General features: G+C 49.0%; 1 protein-coding gene across 6 annotated transcripts; it reads left to right on the forward strand.

Moving 5' to 3' along the window:
- The first annotated feature begins 3,144 nt into the window (after positions 1-3,144).
- Positions 3,145-20,913, forward strand: LOC118504540 (junctophilin-2). 6 transcript variants are annotated; one of them, XM_036039110.1, is made up of 9 exons: positions 3,145-4,455; positions 9,414-10,213; positions 12,795-13,006; positions 13,091-13,377; positions 13,446-13,579; positions 13,647-13,787; positions 13,849-15,523; positions 18,929-19,129; positions 19,417-20,913. In XM_036039110.1, exons 2-9 carry the CDS (start codon positions 9,975-9,977, stop codon positions 19,501-19,503), a joined length of 2,976 nt encoding a protein of 991 aa, XP_035895003.1. In that variant the 5' UTR covers positions 3,145-4,455; positions 9,414-9,974; the 3' UTR covers positions 19,504-20,913. The 6 variants fall into 6 exon arrangements, with proteins under 6 accessions (XP_035895003.1, XP_035895004.1, XP_035895005.1 ...); XM_036039111.1 differs by having other exon boundaries at positions 3,145-4,281; XM_036039112.1 differs by lacking the exon at positions 3,145-4,455 and adding an exon at positions 4,823-5,792.
- The last annotated feature ends 913 nt before the right edge of the window (positions 20,914-21,826 follow it).

A 21,826-nucleotide genomic window follows, 5' to 3' on the forward strand; every position in this document is an offset into this window, starting at 1 on the left:
TGCAAAGCGTATGCGAGCCGGGACGGCCTGTAATGAAGATGCCCTTGAGTGTGTTAATCCATATGCATAATGAAACGATACTTTAGGCAGCAAAATGTAACAAGCTGAGCGTCTTTTAGATGTGGAAAGTTCCGATCATACTTAAATAGGAAAAACATGATTAAAATATGTATGTTTTTTTTTTGTTAGGGGTGGTCAGGTGGCATGAAGACCCTTGAAGCACGAGGCTCCATAGACGAAGAGACTTCTGACGGGGCTTTCAACCAAATTTTTAATTTCTACAGGTGAGCGGTTTTATTCTTCATTCATCCTATTTATCTCGATTATTTGTTTTATTTTATTCTACAGTTAGCTATAAAATGTTTCACAGATTTTTTGTGTCTGTTTTACTTCACTTCTTTCTTTTTCGCCTTTGTCCGTAGCTTTTCTTTCAAAACTTCCACCGAATTCTCCTATTTATCACATTGTTCGCCACCATACCGGTCCATTAGCTTCAAAATAGCGGAACCGAAAAAGTTCGTTTTCTCGTACCGAAATGTGTGCTACCGTGTGTAATATTTTATTGCCCCTAATAGTGTGATCGTGCTCCGTCCTGCCTCACTTAATTAGTGTGACGAATTGTAATTTTTCCCTCCCTCACCAGGCAGGAAGAGAATGATGGGAGTGAGATATGGGGGTGACCAGTATCCATTTCCTGTGGCCACTAATTCGCACGGCACTGTATGATGTCATCTGCCGGGCGGGGTAGGCCGGGCATTCCCCTTATTGATTGCTGCGTGTTTACATTCCACCGCGAGCGCTCGCATGTTGCAACTGTCAGAGTGCGTTCTCGCGTTCGTCAAAGCACGGCTCTGCCACCTGTGTCGCAACATCAGGGCCACCAGGGAGGAAGAAGAGGTTAGCGTTCACGATCCATACACGCACAGCGCGTGTTTGATGTTGGAAAGTGAATTGAAGATGCAAGTCGCACATCACCGCTTTCTCACCACGCTGAAGAACCTGGCCTGGTGTGGTTGTTCCCAGCTAAGTGGCTGTCGGGCGTGTGAGCGTGGAGCCTGGAGCGTGTAGCGCGACGCCTGCGCGGATGCGGCCGCACTGAGCGCGTTCTGTTTGACATTTGTCATATGATGTGTGTAAACAAAGTGTAACTCACGCACGCCAACGACACGCCAGGGGTGGGTGGGAGAGGGTGATGAAAGGAGGATGATAGGGAGGGGGGGGGGGGGGTGATGCTGACGGTTCGGTGCCAGGTGCGCCGAACTTTGGAACTCTTCGAGGCGCGAGGAACAGCTGGTCCGGTGCGGAGAACGCGTAGCGTCGCTTTCGACTGTCGCGTCCTAGCGTACGGTCGCCGTGTACCGTCCTTGACTGATGGAGGCTGGTAGCCAAATTAAAGGCGTAACAATACTCAAAAAGCCATGTCTGTGTCTGGTGCACGCAAACCGTTTGCTACCAATTTCTTTACCCATCCGAGAAACAACGGAACACGACACTCGAAATGCCATTCATCCCGGCCCCAAAAACACACACACAGTCAGAGACGAGGCGGACAGTACTCGACGTCAAGGAATTCCGTCTAATTTTACCTCAACCCACTAGTGGCCGAAAGTGCGCAGCGTGAGAGATGTGATCCGATTTCCACCACCGGATCGGACATATTATTACGATCAAATTTTGCACTTTATAGAAGGCGCAAAGATCAGAGTATGATGGGCGGATAGTGAACAGTCGTGAACAAAAGCCATGAGTTGTGGTGTTTCCTGCCTCGTGGGTTGGAGAACGCTCTAGCACAGCTGAGCCGATCGAGGCAGCTTCGTAGCTACTGGCGCAAATATGTTTCCAACCTCGTTACTTGTAACACATCCATTACTCACGCGCGCCCGATGACCAATGCCAGTATTTTTATGCCATGCGCCACCGGCACAAAAACACACACCCATGTTGCGGAGGCGGTACCCCGAAACCGGAAACGTGAAACATCCCATTTAAAGTAAACGCCATTGCCTGGCCCATTCGGATGCGTAAACACCGCGTCCGAAGCTCATTTTGGATGCAAATTCATACGACGATCGACCACGAGTTTATAACGATCGATCCGTTTCGCTCCGTGCGCCCAACCCCAATAACAGGTTGCTATGATCGGTTTGAAAAGCGTTTGAATTTTCACGTACAAACATAATCAAATATGCATTTGCATTCGCTACGGCATCTATAATACCGAAGGGGCTTGGTGGGTTTCAGCGTGTGTGTGTGTGTGTGTGTGTACTATGTACCAACCGCACCGTTTTGGGGTTGATTTAGCTCACCACATGTCATCATAGTACCTTGGGGGGATCCATTTCACATGAGTGGCCTTTCTCAACCCCTCCGCCACCGCCGCCACTTCTCTTCCTTTCTGCCCCTAGTCCGAAGCCCATCGCATAGTTGTGTGAGCACCGCAACTGTACCGTGCAGGACCGCGAGGAACTGCGAAGGGTCCTCTGGCATATGGTGAAATATGATTGCTCTAGCGTGCGTTCTTTATGTGGCACAATGGTCACTACCAACTTCCATCGCGAGTAGGAATCGCGGGAATCGACGCCCGGACTCAAGCAGTGCGAAAGAGACGTCTCGAATTCGCGGTCGATCTTGCTGCAGATAGCTCTCAAGGAATTCCGTTCCGATGGAACCTTAGACGTTTGCTCCCATAGTTGACGGTCACGTTTCGTGCTCGGGGAAAATCTTGCACAGCTCTCCGGAGAGCATTGCCAACTACAACAGAGCGACAGCGGGAAAACCGAGTGTCTCTCCAACACGCTCGCCGAGTTGGTGAGTTTTTGGTGCGTAACATCGAACTCTGTTCTCTTACTTATCTTCCTGCCTTATCCTTCGTACGCGTTTCGTTCAAGAATTTTCCCATTTTCCCGCAACGTTTCACTCTAGCGACGGTTTTTTTTTTGCAGAATACATTTTTCCACATGCTCCCTTGTCTCGCTCACACTGACGTACTCTCTCTCTCTCTCACTCTGATTGCCAAGAGCATCAAAAGAACTCTCCCACTCTAGCTCTCTCTCTCTCTTTTACTGAGCGAGCGACAGTTTTCACCCAGTGCGCTTCGCTCCGCACTTTTCCGACGGAGCGCGCGAGTTTTCCACAAGGCAAAACGATTTGGTTGCAGCAAGCAGCGGTGGCGCTTTTCTCAGCGGAGATTCTTTCTTTTTTGACAGGGGGACCCCGAAAGTACACGAGAAACCTATTGTCTCTTCGTTGGTGTGCGGCGTAGGACAGTAGGAACACACAAGGGCGATAGTTGTCGTTTGATATATATATTTTTGATTTCACAATATCGTTTTCCCCCACTCCGCCCGGAATTTTCCGCCCCATCACGTTCCAAGCAGCGAGTCAGTGTGTGAAGCTCCAACAGTGTGTTTGTGTTTGCGTGTGTGTGTGTGTATGTGCCAGGTTCGTGTCCACGACCAGAAGAACAAACCATCCTGACCAGAATCGCTCTCTCCAACGGTGGTGGACGGGCCAGCGAGCAGTGGAAAACAGGAATATGTGTCATAAAAGATCAAAGTGAGATCTCGGTCTGCACCTGTGTGTGCGACGTATGTGTCTGTATGTGTGTCAGTGGTATGTGTGCTGCTGTTCACTTTACGTATGTTTGCGAGCGACCGAGTTGAACAGTTCAGTGTCGAGCAGTAGCGGTTCCGTTCCGTGCAGTCACGGGGCAAAACTTACGACCGTGCCGTGAAAAGCGCCACACCGATGCGAATACGAATACGACGATGAAACTCGTAACGAAACGAAACGTGTAACGAATAGCCAGCATTCGACTACAAGCAGCAAGTGCGTGCAAACAACCCCCCCAAAAAAAGCATTCTAGTGCCGCAACGAAAAACCGACGACACGGTTGGCATACAGAAGATGGAAAAGCACCAACAACGGTGCGAGGTGAAAAAGTGAGAGGTGAAAAACAAGCAATCGAAAGAAACGGTGTCCAGCCTGCGGAAAACCCAGGGAGAGTCCTCTGCTGGCCCCGAACCCTGGACCTCCCTCACACACACGCACGCACGCCAGCGACCGTTCGAGGTGGTGAGCGCGGTGCGGAAGCGGAAGAAAATACGCATCCACAGTGATACCGCGTGAAGTGAAGTGGTGAATTAAAATTTTCCCAACATCGATCCAGTAGTGCCAGGGTTGACTGACTGTTTTGGGGCCACCAGGCGGACGGGTAGCCAGTAGCCAGTAACGACGTACACACGTACCTCCTTTGCGTGCATGTGTGGATAGATAGAAACGGTAGATATAGATAGAACGGTTTAGATAGATGGTAGAGTGCTTGAATTTCCGTCACCCTGACATCACCGCAAGTGCCTGCATTAGCGCAAAGAACGTGAGGAGCGTGTCGCTGGCAAGCGCACCTGATTACTTGGATCCATTCATTGCTCCGCCACACCACAGCCGCGCACCACGGTACAACAATTACCACCATCACTCTCTCTCTCACACACAAGCACACATACACACATTGCTTCTCGTTCTCTCTCTCTCTCCCGCTCCCTTCGCGTCCTTACTCCATGTTTCACTAACCTTCAGCAGCTCCTTCACTAAGCTCCTCGTGTGGCGTTTGACAGCGTTGACAGTGTGTACCTGCCGTTGTTTCTGTTGGTGTTGTTGTTGTTTTGTCGCTTGTTCCTGTTGTGAGAAAGTGGGCCAACCCCCATTCCCAACCGCGCCACAACCATTAGATTCCGATGGGAAATTTGTCCGCTTTGAAGCATAAAGACGTACGCAGAACACCTGTTTTCTTGGGTTCAAACTACCACCCCATCGCCGATTGGTCAAAGCTTTGGAACTGGAGCCCTTTTTGTTCTGTGTTGCCTGCGTCACGTCTTGTCCTGGAGATGGGGTCCTAGTTTTCAGATTTAATGGCTCTGAGGGAGAGGAAACAATGCCACAGCACCAATCATAATGTTCAATCAGATATTCGATGTCATCTCTCTGCGAACTCATCGTTGTGCTCAGTTAGTACAATAAACCCACCTTCCCCCCCACCCCCTCACGGCCGCGCACTACCGTCAAAACGGATATGGATGGGTGACATAGTGCAATGCTGCGACAATCAAGTGCGTCAAATGTCCTTGCAGTTTGCCCGAAGGCTTTCACTGTCTAGACGACTACTTAAAGAGCCTGTTGTGAGTCCACAGTTAGGCGGGTTGATAGTACTGCTCGTTTGCCCACTATCATTTGGTGTGGTGGAGGCCCTCCAGACGGTGTTACAAAGGTGTGTGCATGTGACAGATACCTTCGTAACAGTGGATATTTCCCATCGACTGATAATGATGACACTGTGTCGATCATACCGCTACAAGCTGCCAATGTTCAATCACGAGGATCTGTGCTGCATCAGTTCGATCCTCTGCCAACTTGCACTTTGCGGCGTTTACTTTGTATCGCTGAGCTAATGCAAAAACGTGCTTGCATCTCGAATGCCGTTCGATGCTTCCTTATTTTCGGCCAACAACATCGACAACCTGTCAAGCAATTCAGCAGCAGCAGCAGCAGCACATACAATCGCACGCGTAAAAGCATTAGCAGCAACGACGAAAGTGACGATGCTCAGACACACAAGCACACACACCGATTCGCGCGTATGCATGTGTGTGTGGGGGATATGTTGTTCGGAGTTGCGGAAAAGCGATGAATTTCCCAGTTCTTCTCGCGCGTCAATCTAGTGCGGGGGAAACCAACCCAATGTTAGTGCGGCATCTCAACCCCGGGGGTGTACAATTGCGAAGAGATCGGGCGCGGTGTGTATTTGATTTTGTTGGACATTCTGGCAGGGCCGAAGGGCTGACAGTGACGGTGGGGATTTGCATTGCACCCTGGAGCCTCGTTGACATATGTGCGGAGATGGAAGCTAACTGGCTGTTCGGGTTGAATGGGTCCCCAAAGAGTATTTTTCATGGTGCATTATTAAAGCCTGTGCGTGTGTGGGTCCGTGAGTGTCGCATGATTTCACCTGCAAACGATATGCCAATGAAGCAGCAAGGATCAAAAGAAAGTTCGTGTTTTGGTTTAGAAAAAAAAGGGGCCATATGTGCTGGCCGGGAACGATAAGGCAGGCCCTTGTGCAGTGTGTGAGTTGCAGAAGTTGTGGCAGTTTGTCCGAGTGCGATCGGTAGCTCATCTGCCCGTACTCCAAAAGTTCAGTGTTCGTGAATGCTGGCAGATATCGTACCGCTTATCTAATGTGTGCAAAGAGAGCAATCCAAGCGGGATAGTGTGACCGCGCTAGTACGAGACCTATCCCGAAAGTTAAGTGACCTACGGGCCAAAGAGAATTTTGCAGGGCGAAAAACGAAGCACACCAAGATTGACAGCATTTGTTGCTGGGAAAGTGACAGCACGAGAGCTCGAAAGGCAGCACACTACATGCCGCCCCGTACGTAGTGCCGAGCACTGGTATCGCCTTCATTTGCGCGCGCGAGGTATTAGTAAGATCCCTTTATCCTCGCGGCGCTCGTTGGTGGGCAGCGCACCGTACGCTGTGGGTAGTCGCGGCGGTCCGGCGGTTCAGTGGCAGCTAATTCGTGGCGGACTAGCTGTTTCCCAAAATACTGACACGCTCTGGGACGGGACCGGCGATGGGTGTTGTGAGCGCATGGGCTCGCACACACCACCAACCAGGTCCACACACAACGCACATCCGTGCATTCAAGTACGCGGACCGATCTTCTTTCGCTCGTCGGTCTCATCATCATCATCATCATCGTCGTCGACTTGCCCCTGCTCACTCCGGTCCTCCTCTGGTTCGCCTGCGGTTGCGAACAATTCGCGGCGAGTGAATCGCGCACGAAACAACAACCGAAGCGAACGAAATATTGCGCTAACCAAGTCCATTCGCGATGGCGGGAGCGAGCGCGCTGCAGCTGAACCTATTCGTTTAGTTTTTCGTCTCGCTGTACTTCTGCCCGTTTGGATATCGCATCCGCCCCCCCGTGGATGCCTCCCCCTTGGTGCGAAGTGGTCGGGAAATTTGGGGATTGTTTTTCCGTCCCCCGACGGTGGTCTCCCGAACACGATTGTTCACGGTATTGTTTCAAACTTCAAATGTTTTCACCCGCAGGCACCGAGTGCCTCAAACCTACTGTGTGCTTTACGCGTTCAAGAAATCTGGCAACTCTCAGGTTAATATTCCTGATCTCCTCATATTCCTGAGGATGGCAATGGGACATCCAGACGCACCAGAGGTACAAAAGTTTTCCGGAGATACATCGGGAGGATTCCTGCAACTTCTGAAACTTTTGAGCTCGGCACAGACTACGATCGTCCTGGTTTTTTGGTGAACGATATCCGAAAAGCGAGGGAACAGGCAATGAGTACACCAAACGAAGGGGAGCTCTCGGCGACGAGTAGTAGCTAGCGGTGTGAAGAGGACAGCAACATTACAAACAGTTGAAGCTTATGTCAATGTCAGTTGGGTACAAATTATACACAGTTTAGTAGTCCGTGAATAGGCTAGGCTACAACTCGCCAGTCAGCATTGTCGGTGTTCGCGGACGCTTCGGTAGCTCGTCCAACAGTTCCCGCAATCCCTTTGCGGCCCTTGGTGCTCACCGCCGGTCACCCACCCTACCAACCGCTGTACAAAAAGGAAAAAGAACCCCCCCCCATTCACCCTCGAACCTCCCTTAGCTGCCACGGCAGGATTGGGGGTAACGTCGCCGAGATACTAAGCTGTGGTCATCGTGGTCGTCATCGGATCCGCCGCGTTAACCGTGCATGTGTGTTGGGTTGGCGTGTAGCGCGTGCACGTGTGTGCGCTCGACTGTGTGCAAATGCATGCCTGCTCTGTGTGTGTGTGCCTGTATGAATGCCCGAGTGTGCGTGTGAGTGAGTGTGTGAAAGGAATGTGTGTGCGTGAGTTGGTGAGTCAAATTTTTGGTTCAGCGGGGATGCTATTTTTAAGACTAAGCTTATACTCTCGGACCGTCCTCCTCTACAGTGGTCTTTACTCTTTACTTCACACGTAAAAATAATATGTGCATGTGGTTGCGCCCTGCCCTGCGTGCAAATCTTCGCCCGACCGCCACCTCCTCCCTCCCTCCTCCTCCCACCTGCCCAACATCACCTAGGCGTCAATGGACGTGAACCTTTCGGCAGACTCTTTCGGCCAGGCTAGGCCGGGACCAACGGTTACCGTGCAGAAAAAAACTCATATGGAACTGTAAAGCGCCTGCTGCGAGGCGGCCGTATACAATACACGCCGCGACTACTTCCGGCGCTTGTTGCTTCGACCTCTGGAGGCCGAGGGCGGAGAGGTGGAGTCCGGGCGGTCCGGGATCTGGAAAAGCGCTAAACAAGCGCTGACCATGGAAAAATCTCCGTTGTGTGAATTCGTGATCGAAAGCGGTAGAGAATTTTAATGCGATAAGCGTAAAACGCAATGTATCGCCGGGGCCCTGGTTTGAGCGGATCCACCATGCGACCATACCTCATTCGGGAAAATCTGATCGATAAATGGAAAATCCCACCAGGTCACAGTGGAAAAGCGGGGAAAAAGTTGCTACAGTCACGGCATCGCGAGGAAACAATGCGCTGGTTGTGTGCATTGGTCCGGGCAGCAGGGCACCAGATTGTTTCGTTTATCGGATTTATATCCCATTTCGTGCTGCCATGGCAATGTGCGGTCTCAAGCTGGTCACCAAACGCTAGGATGGGAGGCGTAAACTGATCTCAAGGAAATTCGAGTAGCAAACGGGTGTGGGTCACAGAACCACAACCCACCATAAAATACATTTCTCAGACAGTTAGCCTGGGGCCTTGGGGGACCGTAAGAAAGCGGGGCGGGGTGGGGTGGCCAACAAACGAAGCAATGAGGAAAAACTCTATCCCATTTGCAATATGATATGTCGTCGATCGTCAGGAACCATTATTAATACCAATCGATCATGCCAATGCCTATTGTGTCGCAACACTACCACCACGATAATCAACTGGCGAAAATGATCGCTGCTCCGTTGCGTAGTGCTACCGATCTATCTAAGAGCGTTACGCATCAGCGATCCCTACTCGATTTGCCAGGTTTACACATACGCGCACGCACACAAATACACACACACACACACGTACCATCCGCTCGTCCTTTCGCTTTCCCTTCCTACATTAGGGACCTGGCTTTTTAAAATTTCCCAAATTTTCCCAAACCTGCTAGGCCGGTTAGGCCGTGTTACTGCTCACCCGCAACTCACCATTTTCATCGGGTTTTTCTCTTGCCTTTCTCTTCCCGTTTTTTTGCTCTCTTTCTTTTCTTTCTTTTTCTCTCGTACTACTACTACTACTACGGGTGGTTGCTGGGGGTTGGCCGCTCTCCGACTGCTCGGACTCGGTGAACTGCGGTACTCGCGATCGCTTGCGCTTTCGAGCAGATACGCACATTGAGCATCGTGAGGCCTCGTGATCTAGGTTAGGTTTTACGGCAGCCAGAGTGGTAACACACCCTACCCCACTACATCGCCCTACATCGCCTTTCGTACGTGCCAGGATACGTCCGTGCAAAAAAAAAAACCCGAAAATATAGTGTGCGAGTGCGTGCGAGTGTGTGTGTGTAACAGTGCATCAGGAAGTCCTGCAGTTGGTGTGCGTCCGATTGTCTCCAGAGTCCTCGCTATGCACCAGTGCGTTCGGTATCGTGCCAGCTGCAGTACGCGCTAGATCGTCCCACTACTGCGATGAGTCGACCAGTTCCGGTGTTGCTGCATCAGTTCGACGTAGATGAGGACAACGGCGACGAGGACGAAGCGTGTTGCAAGTGCGTAGTGCATCAGCCGGCTGCGGTCGATAGCGGAGCGCAGCAGATATCAGTTATTGCTTATTATTGTGACGACGGTCAGTGCCAGCGATTGCGACAACGTTGGCAGCCGAAGCAGCAGCAGCAGTGGCCACGGAGCACAAGCTGCCTGGTGGTTTAGTGAGAAGAGAAATGAAAGATGGCGCACACGGCGGCAATGCAGGCGGGCGGCAGTTCGGTCGCGGCGGCCGCTCGTGCCGATAGTACACACATTAGCGGCGGTCGGTACGATTTCGAAGACGGTGGAACATTCTGTGGTGGCTGGGAGGATAACAAGGCCCACGGCCACGGAGTTTGTACGGGTCCAAAGAACAAAGGTGCTTATTCCGGAGCATGGCATTACGGTTTCGAGGTGTCGGGGATTTATTGTTGGCCAAGGTAAGTGTGAGAGGGATGAAGCGGCGCGGTATGCCGGGCGTTGCCAGCGATTCCTTTATTTGCAAGTTTGCTTTAGATTCCTGTTACAGTGTCATGGTTTACGGGTAGTGCGTTGGTGTTATGTCGACCCTAAGTGAAAGTGGAACTTATTGGAAGAAAATCCCTTTATTGGGTGTAGATTCAATGGTGGTACAACTTGACATCCTGCAGGTTCCTTTTAAAGTGAAAGTTGTGGATGTATATACAATTATTTATGAGCCGTGCAGTCCCAGTTATTCAACAGATTACATCGATTATGTAAATGCACTATCAAATTACTAATACTTGATGATTCTAGAATGGATCCGATATTGGTTTAGGTCTACTATACCTGATTGCAGAATATCCTTGAATAGCATGGTTCAAATCTCACTTCTACTGGAACTCTCAAGAGGGCCTTCACACTTATATTAGCGTGAATTTGGACTGAGATTGAGCGTCATTTGACTGGAAATTAAGTATCAAATGAGCAACAATTAGAACTTCCACATATTGCCTAGTAACTCGCCGTACCTGTGGGCTATTCTCTAGTCTTTGCTAGTTATTCTACTTCACAAGTAAGCAAATATTCGTAAAAGAATCGTTCACCATACTGTTACAAACACGTCGAATGCTTGAAATTTGATGGATCTAGTCAAGCAATGTTACCCAACATTCCTTCGCCTTTACTAGGCGCGATCCTATATCGAAACCTTGGCCCACAGCGAGTTAGCAGACTGAGAATCGATTTTTTTCAACTATGAACTACTGCCCGGTATTGGCCGAAACACGAAACACCCTCACCCCTTTTTCGGACAATGCGAAACCATCCTCTCGATGCAACATCATCAGCAGCAGCAGCACTGTTCGATGGTGGAGTGAATTAAAGACACGAGCGCAAACTACACGCGGAGCAATGGGAATGTTGTCTTTCAGCCAGAATTAAACACTTTCTCGGCCGATGACGCCACCGTTTTTTTGTGCGTTTGGCGCCAGGAGCAAAAAAACAACCGATGGGGCGAGCTTGGTAATGTTTATTGCTCCCAGCAATTCGGTCCTCGGAAAATGAATACGAATACGGCAGCCGTTACTCATTTGCATTCGGGCACGCGCGGGTACGCAACAGGCGGTCATGTTTTGGGTCGCCAAAAACTTATAAGCTTGACGACAAGCTGGTCGAGGGCAAGCCGTGAGCTAGGCAAACAGACGGCAAAAGTCGGCTAGAACTTCAATAGCAATATTGTTTCGTCGCTTTCTTCAAAGGCCACCACTGCCGGGCGCTAATGAGTCGAATTATTCAACCTGTCCTTCGTACGCCGCCCTATCTTATTGATCCGTTTCCGATGATCCAATTGGCGTGCGCGCTAAGTGCATTAATCTTGGGTGTCTTCATAATGTAGGCGAAGCGAAAAAAGCCGACATATTACTCATTGAGAATGTTCGGTTGTGGAAGACAGCACGTTGATACGACGATGACACGCAGGAAAGAGTCCTGGCGAATAGTTGTGTTTTCTATAGGCTGGTGAAAATTATTTTACTCTTAGGTCATTAGTAGAATTATTGACAGATATGTTTTCTTGATGCTACCAATCTATGCTATTTTACCTGATACAACTCGGGTTTATGATTAGTCCGGATTAATTTTACTGCACTATCAAAAATCTAGGTTTGGTCTAGCATGCTGAGAGCGTGAGCGTAGGGACAAATAGAAATCACCATAGAAGTCTACATTAGTGAGAACCGATTTTGATTCCTTTAAATCATTGTATTTCTTCGATTCTATCTTTATTTCTGTTGCTAGCCATTGTGGAAGTAGTGCTCATATTTACTGGATTACTTTACAGATTGATGGCTGTATCTTTCGATTGCTCAATTGCTAATTTTAAATATGACTAAATTGAGCTTTGAAACTCAGTTTCAGGAACGAGAGAAGGCTTCGAACGAAGCGAATGAGGTCTCAGAGACCCAACACTTTTATCAATAAACTATTTATAAAATAAGAAAAGAACTCCGACTTCTAAGGACATTTCCTTGAACGTGATTCAGCAATCAAATGATCAAATTTGTCTGTCCCTTGTTCTAAAGATATTCTATTTCATCTTTTGACGCACTGCAACCCCAGGAAATCTTAGTCTGATCATGATTTTTGGCTTTTCTCGACTTTTATTTCCCCGTAGCTGTGTCATCATTATGGAAGTCTGGAATCAGCAAGAGATTTTGTTACGAATCCCGTCGAGAGAAGATGGGCTTTGTGAATATGAACTCATTAGAATCTTTGATTCTAGTTGTAGCAACCGACATCTAATATATGCTGGGTGAAAATCTTATAAATATTTTAGGCACGGCCAGTAATACGATAAAGATTTTTGGGTATGCTGTGCTCTTTGGTCTTGAAGAAACCTCATGATATGATCACTGAGATAACTTTTGGTATTGTTAAATGCATCCTTCACTCAATTTAGGGATCCGTAAGGCAATCTAGTCCAGGAACGAAAACCGTTTTTCGTAGGTATCATAACTCGCATGATGATTAATACTTTTTCTCTCTATTTTTTTCTAACAGTGGATCCACGTACGAGGGACATTGGCAAAATGGAAAAAGACATGGGCTGGGTATTGAGGTTAGAGGCAGATGGGTGTACAGAGGCGAATGGACGCAAGGTTTCAAGGGCCGGTACGGTGTGCGACAGAGTGCATCATCGACGGCCCGGTACGAGGGAACATGGGCCAACGGGCTGCAGGATGGTTACGGATCAGAAACATACGCCGACGGAGGTAGGGCATCGCCGCCTATGCGATAGATCGTTGACCGGTAGACTAAATCCCTGTCCATCCGTTACGCTTCCTGTCCCTTTCCAGGCAGCTACCAGGGACAATGGCAGCGTGGTATGCGGCACGGATACGGTGTCCGCACATCGGCTCCATTCGGTATGGCCGCCCGGTTTCGGCCAAAATCGGTGCGCGTGTCGATGACCTCGCTGCGAAGTACCGACGGTGGCAATCAGGCACCGACGCCAGATCCGGGCGAAAAGCGCAACCATCGGATCGATGATGCGCGCGGTGGCTTCGTGCTGAAAGCGAAATCCGACGAGACGCCGGTCCGCCGGAACAGTTTGGTAGAGAAAACCAAGAAAGGACTTTTATCGGTAAGCTTGCTACAACACGAGTAGCTTATGGAGAGGATAATCCTTTGCTTTCTTCTTTAAAAAAACAGGGACTCAAAATTAGGAAACAAAAAAGTACGGGCGATTTGGAGAAACGTGGCACGGGCACGGGTAGCATTCGATCTACGGCGTCAACCGCGTCCTGGTTGAGTACGGAATCATCACAATCAGGAATGACAAATAAGTAAGTAAGGATGTGCTCCATATTCCGTGACAATGTTTAATCTGTTCCCATCTTCATCCATCTCCAGGACAATGCACACGGATTCCAATGCAAGCTTTATAGTAGAGGACGAACAGTTGGATGCGAGCGTGGTGGAAACTTACATGGGCGAATGGAAGAATGATAAGCGATGTGGATATGGTATTTCGGAGCGCAGCGATGGATTAAAGTGAGTACTCGGCCGGGCGCCACTGATGCAAGCTCTAAACGCACAAATCCCCATCCCGCAGGTACGAAGGAGAGTGGTATGCGAATAAGAAGTACGGTTACGGTGTGACTACATTTAAGGATGGTACCAAGGAGGAGGGCAAATACAAGAACAACGTGTTGATCACGAGCCAGAAGAAGAAGCACCTGTTCTTGATCCGGTCGGCCAAGTTCCGCGAGCGGATAGACGCGGCAGTCGACTCGGCCCAGCGCTCCTCCAAGTACGCCCTGCAGAAGGCGGACATTGCGATATCGCGCACGGCCACGGCCCGCGGTAAAGCCGAGCTGGCCGATGCAGCCGCGGACGAAGCGCGGGCCGAATCGGACCTAGCAATCCGGATCGCGCGTGACTTCGCGCCCGACTTCAATCCGTCCCTGCTGGAACGATTCGATCGGTTGCGGCGCAACCGAGTCTACCCACTGCCGGACAGTGTGAAGCTGAACGAGCTGCCGGGTCGGACGGCGGGCGGCCAGGACGAGTACGGTGCACACCAGCTACACAACCACGCCAACAAAAAGGAGGTGGAGCTGGCGAACATGAAGAATGCGCTGAACAGCCCGTTCGGGATGGGAGGCGCTGCCAACCAGCGCATGTCGAACTACTACGACCAGAAAGGACCAAACACGAACAGTTCCATGGGAGGTCCGAACGGGCCGATCGGAGCTGGCGGTATGCAGCAATCGTCGATGGGACACTACGGTTCCGCGATGGGTCAAAGCCATGACCTTTCCGGGCAGAACGTAGGCTCGCGGCTTATGGACGAAGGGCTGCAGTCGATGTACAACAAACCATCGGGACCTGCCCAGCAGTATGGTGCGGGGGGCGGGGCCGGTGGCTCCGCCAACTATTACGGAGCCAGTGCGTCCACCACCAAGGGCCCGGCCGGTGGAATGTTGTCGAACGCGAAATTTTCCTACGAACAGAGCTTACAGTCACGGGACGATCCGATGATGGGATCGGGCGTTACGAGCCCGAGACGAACCTCCATGATGCAGCAGCAGGCACCGTCGTCGATGTACGGCGAACCGGCCAAACAGATGAACTCCTCCCGTCCAGCTCCATCGCTCGGAGCAATCGGCAGTCAATCGTCGATAGACTACTTCGACCACTACAAGCGACCCCCGAGCAGGGATGGTTCGGTCGATCGGTACACTCGGGCCGCCAGCAAGCTGGGCGGTGGCATGAGCTCACGCCAACCGTCGGTGGAGAAGACGGGCCCAGGCTATATGGCCAATGCGGGCGCTGTCGATGGTGCCGAAGTTGCCGAGCGCGTCAGCACGCTAAGGCGCGGATCGCAGCTAATGTCGGGTGCGACCACGAACAGTTCCATTCCCACGAACGCCGGAATGGGCAATGGTAGTGTGCGGCCGGGATCGCGGGCAACTACACCGCTGCATCAGCTGCACGGCGCGGACATGGGCCAACAGTCACAGCAACCGTTCGAGGATGTGTTGCTGCGACAACGAACTCTCGGACAGGACATTATTCCTTCGATGACGCAGCCGAAACGCACCGAAAGTCTATACCTATCGAAACCGGCCATCAACAGTGTACCGATGGGTGGTGGTGGCGGTGGTGGCGGTGGTGGCTTTGGCGGGGGCGGCGGCGGCGGAGGCGGTGGCATGAGATCGCGAGGAGGCGGTGGTGGTGGAGGCGGAGGAGGCAACGGTATGGCAGCGTTTAGCAGGGAGCCTAAGGTAGGTGTTCGGCCGGTGAAGAATGTCTGTTCGCTGCTTCACGGTTTTATTTTTACCCCGTCCGTTATCTGCACTGTAAACATCGTTGTAAACAATGGCGGATACTGTATCTGCCAGCCAGCGACAAGCTCGATTGTTTTGTACGGTTTAAACAGGTGTGCCAAAATCGGGGAAGTCTCTTTGGATGAGACTTAAGCCTCTCCCTGAGCCGAACCTTTAATGATTGAATCCAAAATTCGTAACGATCCAACCTATATGGCAAAGAAAATGGGGCATGGAAGATTCTTTCGCTTTAACTTCAATAGCCCCCCAAAAACCAACGCTAGTCCCCGCTATCGCTTATCGCTGTCGGAGTCGTTTTGCAAGGCGCTCAGCTTTAAAGGTTCCCCGTTTTCTATTTTCATTTTAATAGCCGTACACACAATTACGCAGTCGGGTTGCGGGTGTGTGATCGCGCGTTGTTGCAAAAGGGGAAACAAATATGGCTACCATTTGAGAGGAAAATCGATATCGCTCTGCAGGCATGCTCTTACCATTCTTATTATTTTTCTTCAAATTTTCCTCTTTTCCCACAATTTTCCATCTTTGCTTGTCGTGCTCTCATCCCTTCTCTCCGTATCTCTTTCTCTCTCAATGTTTCTCTTCAACTCTCTCCCTCTCTCTCCATGCTTAACGCATTTCCTCTCGATCGTTCTCTCAAGATCCTGTAGTAGATCTTTCTCTTGCATATGCTTTGCTGCTTCTGCCAACCGCCTACTTGATCGAGATCTCCCCATGATCTTCAGACATCTTTAGCGTTGGGGTTGTAATCCCAGCAGCAGGTTCTCTCCCCAGATTTGTAGAGCAATCGCGAAGAATTCGCTTACAAGATGTGATCTGTTGATCGTGAAATGTGATGTACCAGCTCTCGGGAGAATCTGCCACCAGAAAGCCACCTTGCGTACCTTGGGAGTATGAATTGTTTCCGAACAGCAGCACGGTACACTCATACATTAAGCGCGTTTGTTTCAACATTTGAGGAATGATCCATTGTGCGCACGTGCGAACAGTTTCGGATTGTGTGTTTTCCCCATACGTTACAACGTCTGTTTTCCACCCGTGGATAGTTGTATTGGTAACACAGATAGAAACGAGGGAACGGCTGAGGAGTACCGGGGAACGCACAGTGGATAAACCTGTTGACGCCATAAATCGGTCATCTTCGTAAATGCAATCAGCAGAAAAAGCAAACAAGCAAAAAAACGGTTTAAGTGTTACATATGGTAGGATTCCCCTGAAGAGAGCTCCAATGCACTCTTGCCGGTCAGAGTTGTAGATTTTTTTTTGGAGCATCCCAAGAACCATACCTTCGGCATTAGTAATCCTGCTTGGCTCGTGGATGTGGCACGTTTAATTAGTCAGCCAAAATTCTGACTTTCATTTTCTAAATTCAAGAATAGCTGATCTTTTTCTGTGTCACCTACCCTCCCCCCGAGCCAACGACATACCAGGAAATAGCACGATCCTTGCGTTGTGTCATGAGAAGAGCAGGAACGTTGGGAGATTGAAACGATATGAGCATAATGTAATAATGGCCGATCGTTATTGTCATGGTGACCGTTGTGATCAAAATGGCTGCTTGAGATCGCTTCTTGATATTGAGTACAGTGTGCCTGAAATCATGTTGGGGAATCGCACTTTACTTAAATATCTCTAGATCCAAAAGTCTTTTCTCGTTTGAGTAGTTCTAAAGGGTAACCTATAAAATTATGTCCCTCGAATAGGACCAATTTTTGCTATATCGGTGACTCTCTCTCTCTCTCTCTTTCTTTCGCTCTCGCATGTCCACGATCCACAAATAGCATTTCTACTCAGCTGCGAAAGGGGCTTCATGGTTGGACTTAGTACATTTTTAGAACCCAAGAAATTTCGGTGGCAATTTCGTGCACGATCGTGCCGACGGGACAGATAGCTCGAACGTACCCGTGTACCTGCCGCGATAGAATGGCGGACGCTAGGATCTGGTGCGGTTCTGGTTCGGCGGGACTTGTACGCATCGAACCCTTCGCCCCGTACCGTGTCCTTGGCAGTGTTCGATTGTTCTTGTGGGAGTTGGTGTATGTGTGACATCTTTTGGCGGTGTCTTCTCGCGACAACATTGTTTCACCGATTGGGTTTGAAACTCGCACGATCATCACCATCCGCCCTTGGCCGTGCTGAGGGTGTTGTGCCAACACTCATCAACAGTCCCTCCTATTGCCCGTGTCCCGTGAGACGTGGTGCGTCGTTTGCTCGTTTTCGCCAATTCTCTTGGCTAATGTTGACCACACATTGCCACACTGTTCGCTCACTGTTCCGCCTGCTTGCAGCACTGCTCTGTGCGATGCCTCGGATGTGTCTGTAAGATGTCACCTAACTTGTGCTACCCCCAGCGGTGCTGACGGCCGTGGGCCAGTATGGGTAGTTCATTCATTGTCGAGCCGATCCTGCGTCCAACGAGCGGCAGTGCATCGGTTTGTGCGGTAGTGGTCTGGCTGGCAACTGTCCGCTCACTGTCGATTTCGGTACGGTCAAACGCGTAACGCGGCGAACGTGTGACGGTGGAATCGGTCCCAGAAAGCGTGACCGTGGGCCCCCGGAGTTCCCGGCAAACCTGGCCCGTGCAGTGGTGTTAGTGTGCTAGTGGCCACGCTGGGTCCCATCCATTAGTAGCATATGATTTCGTACCCCCTTTGGAACCTGTGCCCCGTGTTGGTGCCCGTGTGTGCACGGTACCCGTTCTTGCGACGCTATAAATAGTTTTGCGGCCCTGGACCTACTCGTGGCTGTCGGATCGTGGATCGTCGACCGAAACACACACACATATACTCGCTCGTACGCGCTTCACGACCGCGGTGCGTTACGTTGGGTGGATTTGTCCGCTAGTAGTCGACTGGTGCGGGCGTACTAGGCGGTGTTGTTTGGTGTGACACACCGTTCGCGAGAGCGTGTGTGAGTGTGTAGCCAAAACCCTGCGTAAGGGATTCATGCGGAAGTTTCCCCTATCAGTGACTAGAGCGAGAGCGCTACACTACGAGTGAGGGAGAACGAGAGAGGGTGTGTGTGTGTGAGAGAGAAGAGAGAGGGTTAGAGGCGAAGATCAACAGTGCGAAAGAAAAACAAACGCGACCGGAAGGATGCAGTGGCAACAGGAAGTGGATGATGAGGATCTCATGTACTCGCCGGCCTTGCTGGCCCGGCGAGCCTCCGAGAGCTGGATTGAATTTCCTCCGGTAGAGGTTGTTATCGGCTTCCAGTGTTTTGTTTTCTCCCCTGTCTAGACGATCGTTGTGAACGTCCAACAGTAGTCCGACGTCGGAAAAAGTCATGTGGTAGCGTTCTTCTAATCCTTGTTTTGTTTTGTTTCGCGTGGTTTTTGCCTGACAGAGTATTCCAGTAAATGCAACTCTACAGAGGAAGAAATCATTACCAGACGTACAACAGCTACCGTTCTCGACCGGTGCCATGAGCCGAGAGGAGGTGTCGATCCTTGGCTCTGCTCGGCGCGAAGAGGTCCGGCGACTGAGGGATGAGCAGGAGCGCTTACGAGTTAATCCATTGTTGTATCTGGTCAGTCCACAAGTGAGGGTAAGTACGCGCTGCTTTCCTTCCCGTTTGATCGTACATTGGCAAATCAATGTTCTGACATTTGAGTGTACAGCGTAATGGAGAATCACTCCACAGCACACGGCACAATCCTGTTGATGCCAAGTTCTATTTTCACACCAAAAGATTTATGGCAAATGCACCAAACGTCGAACAACTGATCCTTAAGGATGCCCCTTTTAGATCGATTTGCCAATGAAATTGACATGGCCACTAATGTTTTCCTTTCCGTTCGCTCTTCGTCTCTTTTTTTCGCTCTTTCGTTTCAGGATTGGTTCTCGCGCCAGCAACTGGTCATGCTAGTGCTGATCGTTAATATTGCCTTGGCTATTTTATTCTTTAAAATACTCACATAGCGTTGGCTCAGTCCATGTTTGCATTTCAGCATGTTTCTAAGAAAGGTGGCACTATAGAATAGCCGAAAGCAGAAATGAAGATAATATTTAAACGAACATTATGGGATAACTCTTGTCGCAGCAGCAGCGCTACAAAGCAACAAAAAAAACCAAAACATGCAAATGAACAATGTGTCCCCCTCTACCCAACAGGAAAAAAAATCGTAAGCAACAAACCAAAAATCAAGCTGAAAAATACTCGCGCACAGGACACAAACCACACCACACACACACAACAAATAGACAGACGAAGACGAAACTATTTTCCGCCCGCTGCATCCTTTTTGCAAATTGTGACCAGTTTTTTCTTGGAACGTCGGAGACCTTCAAAGCCAAAGGCGACAAACCGGCGTCTGTACACTAAGTAGCGGAAGTAAGGAAGGAAGGACAAATATTTCGAGTAGCGAGTGGGAGGCGTAACGCGATGTTTAAAGTGAGGCAATCAATTAGTGAGCGGCATGGAGATGAAATCAATAAAATTGTTTATCTTTGTGCATCAATCATCAAACCTTCGCAATTACGATCCATCCTTTTACCTACGTAAAATATATTGAAAAAAAAAACAAACAGAAAACTGAAGAAGGAAACGGATATACTTAAACCGTAACACCGAATATATAGTCAAGAAGGGAAGGAGTGCAAATGAGAAGCAAGGAAGGAAGCAGGAGAAAACAACAGCCGCAACAACAACAACAACAAAAAGAAAACGAAAACACGGCTAGAAACACAAAGCAAGCGATGTGTGATTGCTGAAATTGGAAAAAAGAGAAGAAAACAGAAGAAAACAAATGAAAAAACAAAAAACAAACTTTGAAAACAAATTAATGAACCAAAACTTTTCAAGTTCACAATAGTAAAAAAGAAAAAGAAAGGAAAACAAACAAAAAAAAACAACCCTGGCATGAAATGCAAATAAAAGGATTAGTTAAAAATTTCGATCGAACGAGTAACAAAAATGGTAAAAACGGGAAAGAAGGAAGCAGATATATATATCGACCGATAAAAAGCCTATACAACTAAATCAAGGACAGCCGAGAGAAGAACAAAAACCAAACCTAGCTAAACCAATTGATAAACCCGTCAGGCGCGTGTTGTGCGCGGAAAAGTGAACAGTCTGCGTGCAGATGCGAATGCCAAATCTTACAAAGAGAAGGAAGAAAAAAAACTTTGTTAACATAATTTTTAGCAAAAAAAAAAAAACGCCCGTCTCAAAACACGTACGAACGGGCGCGAATCCAACCGAATCCAGTTTAAATTATTTCTTTCGTTTTTTTGTTCCAAAACCAAAACAAGGAATATTCAAATTTTGCTTAAGGTCTCAAGCTCTTAAGATTCTAATAAACAAAAAAAAAGTATGTTGAATTTTTTCCACCGGTTGCGTTACCTTTTTCTTTCCGAAAAACAAAATAAAAAGCAGAATCCGAAATTACATTACTGTGTATACTACGAGGCCTCTTGGCATACGAGGCCTGGACGCCGAGTCCTTTTGGTAGCCAAGCTACCTTGGACAAAGAGATCATATCGACGATAAGGTCGTTTAAAGATAAGGATAAGATCACTGAACCTTTTCACCTGTGGAGACTTTTGGAAGCCTACGTCCCTTGGTGGAAGAGGCGTCAACTACTTGGAAGGCTCATGGTTATGAGGTTTCTTGACACAAAAAGGTCCCTTGGTTGACATGATCCCTTTTAAGGGCCAGGACGTAAAGTTCAATTAAATATAGAGGTGTTTTGTAAGATAAAATCCCTTGGCAGATAATGCTCCTTGCACAATAAAGAAACCCCATGCGACTGCCCATCGATCGCATATCGAGTGTTTTCTTACAGAATTCAGAATTCGATGAGATTGTAAAAATAAGTTTTAAAAGCCTTGTTTTAGTGGTGGATTCTAAGTACAAATAATGTTTACGGAACATATTGAGAAATCTTAAAAATGTATTTACAGCTAAATTAATTTTAAATCCTTAATGCCTGATTCACGTGCAGTGTGCCATAATATTTGTGTATATGCATTTTTATATTATTTTATTGGATCTGCCTCCTTTTTCATACTAATATTGTTTTATTTCTTAGCCTCAAATAATAAAATAATGCCCGCAATGCAAGCGATCATCCACGCTTATGGCAACGTGCCTTTACCGTCCATTATTGCACTTTTAAACTGCAATAACGCTGATGCGCGCCACGCCATCGCAGTACCGTTGTTTATACCAGCCCGAAGTTGGCCGACGATTGCCGAAGTTTGACAGCGAACGTCGCTTTTTTATATATACAGTTGGACGCTT

Source organism: Anopheles stephensi, chromosome 2 (assembly GCF_013141755.1).
Source record: "Anopheles stephensi strain Indian chromosome 2, UCI_ANSTEP_V1.0, whole genome shotgun sequence".
NCBI classification, from domain to species: domain Eukaryota; kingdom Metazoa; phylum Arthropoda; class Insecta; order Diptera; family Culicidae; genus Anopheles; species Anopheles stephensi.